The sequence below is a fragment of the Gymnoscopelus braueri genome (genome assembly GCF_963280865.1).
Source record: "Gymnoscopelus braueri genome assembly, chromosome: 5".
Lineage (NCBI taxonomy): Eukaryota > Metazoa > Chordata > Actinopteri > Myctophiformes > Myctophidae > Gymnoscopelus > Gymnoscopelus braueri.
The window spans coordinates 57,380,441-57,388,562 of NC_137606.1; the positions used below are offsets into that span (position 1 = coordinate 57,380,441).

General features: G+C 46.8%; 1 protein-coding gene across 1 annotated transcript in view; it reads right to left on the bottom strand.

Annotated features, from left to right (window-relative positions):
* LOC308086012 (ankyrin repeat domain-containing protein 13B-like) overlaps positions 1–8,122 on the bottom strand; it is a gene marked incomplete at both ends in the record, with an annotated part of 30,811 nt that overhangs the window by 6,852 nt on the left and 15,837 nt on the right. The window contains 3 exons of the mRNA XM_080429329.1: positions 2,216–2,349; positions 6,406–6,508; positions 6,857–6,944. Of these exons, the coding sequence (XP_080285455.1) occupies positions 2,216–2,349; positions 6,406–6,508; positions 6,857–6,944 (325 nt within the window). The remainder of the gene's footprint in view (positions 1–2,215; positions 2,350–6,405; positions 6,509–6,856; positions 6,945–8,122) is intronic.

The window sequence follows — 8,122 nt, forward strand, 5'->3', positions numbered from 1 at the left end:
CGCGGTGCCTTTCACACACAGCGAGCATTATCTCGCAGATCAAAGGCCGATCTGCGTCAGATCGGGAGGTTTTGTCGGCGAGCGCCAAAAAATGTCGGCGACAGCAATATCGGACCCAATCTCCTGCAGTCTGTACGGGCCCATACACATACACACACACACACACACACACACACACACACACACACACACACATACACACACACAAACAAACATAAATCATGCTGATAAGCTGACCACTATCCAGTCACAGGGGAATCGTTTGGTTTACAGAATAACGACCTGCAAATGAGGCTGAACTTAAACTAAGTGTAATCAGGGGGAAAATGTATGTTTTCTTTTCTAGCGATTATTTCCTTGGCCAGGAATCCACAGAGCTATTGATTACGTCTATTGATTAGAAATCTTCCCTAAAACACTCTGGACAACGCTCCACACGTCCTAGACTCTTCTCTCTTCTCTAAAACACTCTGGACAACGCTCCACACGTCCTAGACTCTTCTCTCTTCTCTAAAACACTCTGGACAACGCTCCACACGTCCTAGACTCTTCTCTCTTCTCTAAAACACCCTGGACAACGCTCCACACGTCCTAGACTCTTCTCTCTTCTCTAAAACACCCTGGACAACGCTCCACACGTCCTAGACTCTTCTCTCTTCTCTAAAACACCCTGGACAACGCTCCACACGTCCTAGACTCTTCTCTCTTCTCTAAAACACCCTGGACAACGCTCCACACGTCCTAGACTCTTTTCTCTTCTCTAAAACACTCTGGACAACGCTCCACACGTCCTAGACTCTTCTCTCTTCTCTAAAACACCCTGGACAACGCTCCACACCTCCTAGACTCTTTTCCCTCCTGGCTCCGAAACTGTGGAACAAACTCCCCATTGCAGTTAGAACTGCAGACTCACTCCCAATTCACTCACCTCTTCAGATTTCAGTGTCCCTGTACCCCTTCCTGCCACCCTCTGCCTCGATGGATGCTAATGACTGACCAATATATGACGACCATGCAGACACCCCTTCGACATTTGTTCTTGTTATTTAGGCTTGTTTTTCTTGACCACAATGTTAAATGCTATTGAGACAGCATGTTATTTAGACAGATGCTAGGTTCATTGTTTACCTGGTATCCTATAGTTTCAATGTACATATTATTATTGTTGATAGGGGCGGCCATAGCTGAGTGGTTAGTGATTCCAGGCCAGGCCAGCAAAATCTGTCGATGAAATGACATTTGTCCCTGAGCAAGACTCTTAACCCCTAATTGCTCACAGGCCCTCATTGGAAACAAGACCGCAAGGACTTTCATGAACGGACCTGTTAAAGGAATTATCCTTATCCTTATAGCATATTGTTTAGACTGATGCTAGGTCCATTGTTTTACCTGTGATCCTAGTTGACACTATACTATCTCTCTGTATTCTATGTATATGTTTACCTTGTTTACTGTAAGTCACTCTGGATAAGGAGCGTCTGATTGTATGATTGTAGATCTATTGAATGGATCTATTGATTAGAATACCTGCATCCATCCAAAATCTCCTGAGACCACGGGTTTCAATTCTGTTCAATGGATGTGTGAATGTTACGGGTCCATGTGGTTCCACTTGCACACTCTCAGGGTTAAAACCTCAGGATGTGAATACAGTCGGTGGATACAATGCAGCATTCTAACTGCATCTAGAGTCTCATACACTCATACAGAACAATATGCACATATGGAAGCAAAGCAATATTCCAGAACTCTCATTTATTTCAGGCTCCAGGAGCTTTGGGTTCTGACTCTCTCGTAGCAGTTTAAAAATGCTGATCGCCTCACATCTTCTTAGGCGAGACACTGTGTGTGTGTGTGTGTGCGTGCGCGTGCGTGCGTGCGTGTGTGCGTGCGTGCGTGCGTGCGTGCGTGCGTGCGTGCGTGCGTGCGTGCGCACGTGTGTGTGTGTGTGTGTGTGTGTGTGTGTGTGTGTGTGCTCTGACTCAGTGGAGTGCATCTTTCTAGTATTATTGTTATTTTTATGAACATTTTCATATTAGGTAAAGTAACCGCAATGTCAAAGGAAATAGCATTGTACTGTTATTCAGTCTATCATTAAAGGTAGGAGGGTGCCAGACCATTGAGAGCTTTACAAACAAGTGAAATAATTGTGTGCGTGTGTGCGTGCGTGCGTGCGTGCGTGCGTGCGTGCGTGCGTGCGTGCGTGCTACAGTACCGTTGTGTCTTGGTGGTCAGGTGACAGGGGTGTCCTATGTCCCTGGGGTTGAGTGACAGGTTGGGGTTGAAGTATTCCTCTGCTGTCAGAGCGGCTGGGTTTGTCACCGAGCAGGACATCTGTGTGACCAGAGCCTACACACACACACACACACATTTAAATTATTTATTTATGTCCACATAAATACAAGTTTTAAAGGACACAAATACTGGTAGTGCAATTTCACACTGTGGGTTACTATGGCATACGTGCCGACAAAGGCAATCACAGTTACAGTTATACACACACGTAGGGCCAAACAGGCAGTATACAGCTTAAGGGTACAGATAGCAGCGCCGTCTCCAAACAGCGCGACTGCCAATGATAGCTGACACTGAGCAATATTTTGCTAGCTGTTTGGCTTTTCTCTTTGTGAGACCAGCCATCTGAAGGCCTCTAACAACGAGCTTATGAACATGGCCCAGGCTGCCAAATATGAAAACTAAAAGTTTACAGTTGTAGCCCAGTTGCGACATGGTCTGCTCTAGCAGTTGATATTTCACCACCTTAGTTATAAAGGCTTCTTCTAGGCTGTGGTCAAACGTACAGCCAACCTCTAAAATGAGAACCTCTCTACTATTCTCATCAACAACAACAATATCGGGGGTGTTTGCTGCTATATGAGAGAACATTGAGACATCACTACACAGATTGAACATACTCGGCTTCACAGTGGAGTGCTTATACAGCATTGGTGCAGGTGACCTGAATGTGGAAATGATACTGTCTGCAATCAGATCCACCATTCTATCATGTCTACAAATGTAAAGCCCTCTGTACGCATGGCAACCATTGAGAATGTGGGCCATGGTTTCAGTAATCTGTGCGTGGTCGTGATGTATACAGTGTGGGCTATGGCTGTCAGGGAGCCAGATGGAAAGGTTAAGCTTAGATGGTAAAACCTGAAGCCTAGCTTTTAAGGTGAAGGTGATGATGGCCTCATCAAGAGCTACACCTTTAAACACTGTATGAGACACAGAGTGGTCAGCGGTCAGGAGACAGGCAAGCTTTCCCTGCAGTCTAAGTTCAGTCCAGTGCTTCCGTTGGCGTTGTTGTTGCGCTGACATGAGGTGACCACGGGCATTGGTGAGTGACAGTTCATATCCTGATCCACAGATGTTGATAGTGGCCTTTACAGATATATTGGGGTCAGAGATTACCTCCTCGGATGCGTTGACAGGCTCGGAGTCCGGCCCCACCCACTCCAGGGTCACATCTGACCAGCCGCAGAGATCATTCAAGTCCAGCCAATCTGACCGCACCCCAAATCCGGCGGCGCGGCTGTCCAGCTTGCCACTCGGTTTCTTCCGGTAGCCCAGGAAGCTTGGTTCCGACCCACGTGCCAGCGGGACCTTGCGCCTCTGCAGGTCCAGAAACAGAGAGGCTCTGGCCTGCTCTCTGACGTGCTGGTCATCACTGTTCAGCATGTTGAGGAGATGGCTGAGTCTCGTGGCAATGTAAGTCCATTCAAAGTTGGGAACGCCCAGTCCGCCCTCCTGCTTGGTATGGAAGATTATATCTCGTGTTGAGTGAGTGTTCAGTCCGGTCCATTTTCTCACCATATGCACAGTCCTGTTGTTCATTTCACAAAGAAATTTACGGGGAATATGTACATTGGAAAACAAATGCTGAACTTTAACCAAGGCTATCTGTCTGACTGCTTCAAGTTTCATGATGAGTGGCAGGGGTGATGAATTAATTAAATCCAATCTCCCGGAATAATCAGAGACAATTTCATTCACTTGCTCCTCCCATTCCCCTGCCACGTTAAATTTATGCCCCAGATAGTTATATGTTTCATGACGTGCGTAGACTCTAAGTGGCTTGTTATTAACTGTAAATGTGGGAATGACATCTGTTTTTGACCTGTACCAGCGGTTTCCTCCGCTTCTCCGCTCATAGAAAACAGCACATTTTGAATCTTTGACCTCTAATCCAGACCACTCTAGAAAAGAGTCTGTTCTGGAGAGCATGGTGTTGATGACATCCTCCTGCCTGGAGGCTATTACTACATCATCTGCATACCCCTGGACGGGGTTAGGGGAAATTACATTGGGGGGAGCACAACTACAAAGCCATTTTAACCATTGGTTGATAGCGAGTACAAAATTGACTGCGCTCCAGGGACAGCCTGTCTTAATACCTACTTGGAGTGGGATTGGGACTGTGAGCTGTTTGCCACAAATCACCTGTATATATGAACCAGAGTAAACATCCCTAACAATGTCAATAAAAACCTGGGGTAGATGTATTTCCTCTAGGGCTCTTAACATGACATTATGTGCTAGGGTTCCAAAAGCATCACGGAAATCCAAAAAAACTGTAAACAATTTACTGGACCCATGTTTAAAATCATCAATACCTGTTTTCAGACAAAACACATGTTCATTCATGCCTTGCCTGTTAATATAGGCCTTTTGCTTAGGAGATAAAATATTTTCATCTACAAGCCAAGGCAAAACACGTGCAAGAATACATTTCATAAACACCTTGTAGATTGTAGGAAGAAGTGAAATGTCTCTCCAGGTTGATGGATTGTCCGGGATATTGTCTTTTTTGGGGATTCTGTGGACAAGAGCACCCTTCCACGACTCAGGCACTCTTTTATTCTCCAGGCAGGTGTTAAAGATTGCTGTTAAAACACTTGGCTGTGTGGCTTTGAGTGACTCGTAAGTAACGCCATCCATGCCACTTGATTTATTATTGGGGAGAGCGCGCAGCACTGTCTCCACCTCGGCGTGCGTAAAATGCGCAGTGTCGGGGAAGCAGGCTGGCTCCGTGTGGGGTAGCGCGCTGTGCCATGGTGGTATGGGGAGAGGGTCGCCAATGCGCGTTTCTCCCTGACACTTCCGCTGATAATAGGACTGCACTTGCTCGCAGTTATTGGGGCACGGGGGGGGGCTTGGAAATTCACTATTGTTCAGGACAATCTGGATCGCTTTGGATCGTTTGCATTGCCAGAGATAGGACAGCTTGTTTCGGCTCACCTTTCTCCTCCGTTGGTCGCCTCTCGCTGGTGTTAAGGACGGCTGCACTGTCTCTCGGATGTACCGCAGTTGCGATTCGATCCAGGCGGTGAGTAGTCCTAGCGTTGGTGCCTCTGGAAGTGATTCCTTCATGGGGAACTTTTTCAGAACACGGGCGGCGTATTTCAGGAGGGGAAGGCCGAGCGGGTGTCCCCAGTGATTCACTGCTGTGAAAACTCCATTCCTGAAAAATATTCCATTCAGGAGGGTTATGAGTCGTATCCAACCTCCAGGATCTCGCGAAGAAACGAAGTGGCGTTTTTCGTCACGTTGTTCCGAATCCAAGCTTTTCCTGAAGGCTCTCTCGCGGATCTGAAATTCAGACCACCGCTGCTCATTCAGAGGTTGAACCGTGTCAGAGAACTCCGTGTGGAGCGGCAGCTCCAGCTCCGACGGGTGGTTTGGCGTCGGGTCATGGGGAGTCCATTGTTGTTGATAGATTCTCCCACTTTGGAGCGCTCGCTTATAGGCAACCTTGATCGCCGAGACCAGACACATCGCCCAGAGTAATCTCCACAGGGTCATATTGCACATTACTACATTTACGGCGGCAGTTACGACGGGTGTGGTTTTAGATATTAAAACATCTAAAACAGGGTGCGCTCAGCTCTTCACCTGCTGCCGTGCAGTCGCCACACACACACACACACACACACACACACACACACACACACACACACACACACACACACACACACACACACACACTCTCTGTGTTATGGTGTTCTGTTACAGTTCTGTTCACATAGTGTTCTCAGTATATTCTTGTACGTGTGTTCCTTGGTTTAGGTTTAGGAGAATAAATCCTGAGTCGCACCTGTGATCCATATATATATATATATATATATATATATATATATGGATCACAGGTGCGACACTACACTACTGATTCACTGACTACACACCTCATAGGATGCTTAAGATGTTCTGTTTACCTTCCTTTCGTTATTGTCATTAGACCTGATCCTTAATAAATACACCTTGTGTTACCTTTTACCCTGGTCTCCTCCCCAATAAGCTGTGACACACCCTGACAGTTTTAACTTACACTAAACTGTGGGTGTCCATCATGTGTCATGTGACATGTGTCATGTGTCATGTGACATGTGTCATGTGACTACTCACCCCGTTATTGGGTCCCATGTGCTGCTCAGCGATGCCCAGGAAGTTCTGTAAGGGTGTCTTCCCACCTGGACACAACGACAGGGAAGAGAATGAACCATCACAACTGTGTTAAAAAAATATATATATTCTCCGCTGTCCTCACAGAGAAAAAAAATGTGTCCACCATTCCAGAGCTATGGCCGTTTGAATGAATCCTTTAACATGGACGATGCCTATATTACATTTTTTGTGATCCCCCCCCCCCCCCCACAAAAAAAAACTAAAAGTTGTGATAAGTCGCCCTTGGCGATCTGGTTTCCAGGCTACAGGGGCGTAACACTGTCCATATTCGTTTTAAGGTCTACAGTATGGTAACTACACAACCCAAACCTTTACCAACGTGTCTTAGCCCTACTGGATAGAATGTATGAATATGTATGTGTTTAACTGTATGAATATGTATGTGTTTAACTGTATGAATATGTATGTGTTAGAGTGATGTGTCCATATGTGTCTTTTACATGTGACCTCAGTGTGTCTGTCAGCTACATAGATACCATCTGGTGAGAGGGGAGGAGAGGAGAGGAGAGGAGAGGAGAGGAGAGGAGAGGAGAGGAGAGGAGAGGAGAGGAGAGGAGAGGAGAGGAGAGGAGAGTGGGTCAGAACCACAGAGGTCATAGGGGTCATTCAACAGTTGGTGTCTTCAAAGAGAACACAGGCCTCATACATATTCATGTCTATCAGGCAGAAACCTTGTATCTCCACAATTCACCTTTTGAAAGTGAAAGTGAGTGTGTGACTGTTATGAATATTAAACAGCTTGTGACTAAATAATAATAACTACATAGAGCACCTTAAGTCTGACGTAATGTACGCATCCTACCCGGGACACAGTTTATTTATCTCCCCCATTCTGAATTCCCAAAGAGACTATATCGCGTCATATCAGAACTGTGTTCTGTCTACCAGTGGTGTCATGGGGGCCACACGGAGTACCACAGCGTTCCACTTGTACCAGGGCCGGACTGGGACCGAAATTCAGCCCTGGCATTTTGGTCCGAACCGGCCCACCACTCCCCGGGCCGTTTTGTCAATGGGGGGGGGGGGGGGGCTAGGAGTCCGCTTTTTCAACGGGGGGGGGGGGGGGGGGGGTGGGGGGGGTGGGTTTCACTGTTTCAGACCAGTCCTGCACATGAACTCTGAAGCCGCACTGAGGCCCCTGCTGGAAAGCATCCCAGCCCAAACATTAAAGTAACAAGTAATTGGGCCGCGCAACCCGGAAATGACCGTAATAATCCTAAAACGGGAGCAAAAATATATTTAAAAAATAATAATAATAAAAAAATTGGGCCCAGTGGCCCACTGGCCTAGCGGCCCACCGGGCATTTGCCCGGTACGCCAAATGGCCAGTCCGCCGCTGACTTGTACGTTTTTCACAAGGTACGGTGCACGGGGCGTGTGGGGGGGTGTTGGCTAGAACGAGTTGGCTCAAATCAGCTGTTCTGTGCGCTCGCTCGCATGCATGTGACGTCATTAAAATATCGTTCCACTGGAGAAAAAAAAAATCACCACTGCTGTCTACTCACTCTGTGTTCTGATTGGTTAGCTGTGGAAAGCTCAGAAACCTTTCTAACCTACCGGTGTGTTGACACTTTCTGCACCTCATGTCTAACCTCATGTACATACATGCATACATGCTGCTTTTTTTATGTGTAAATATGTAGCTATCTTTCATTGT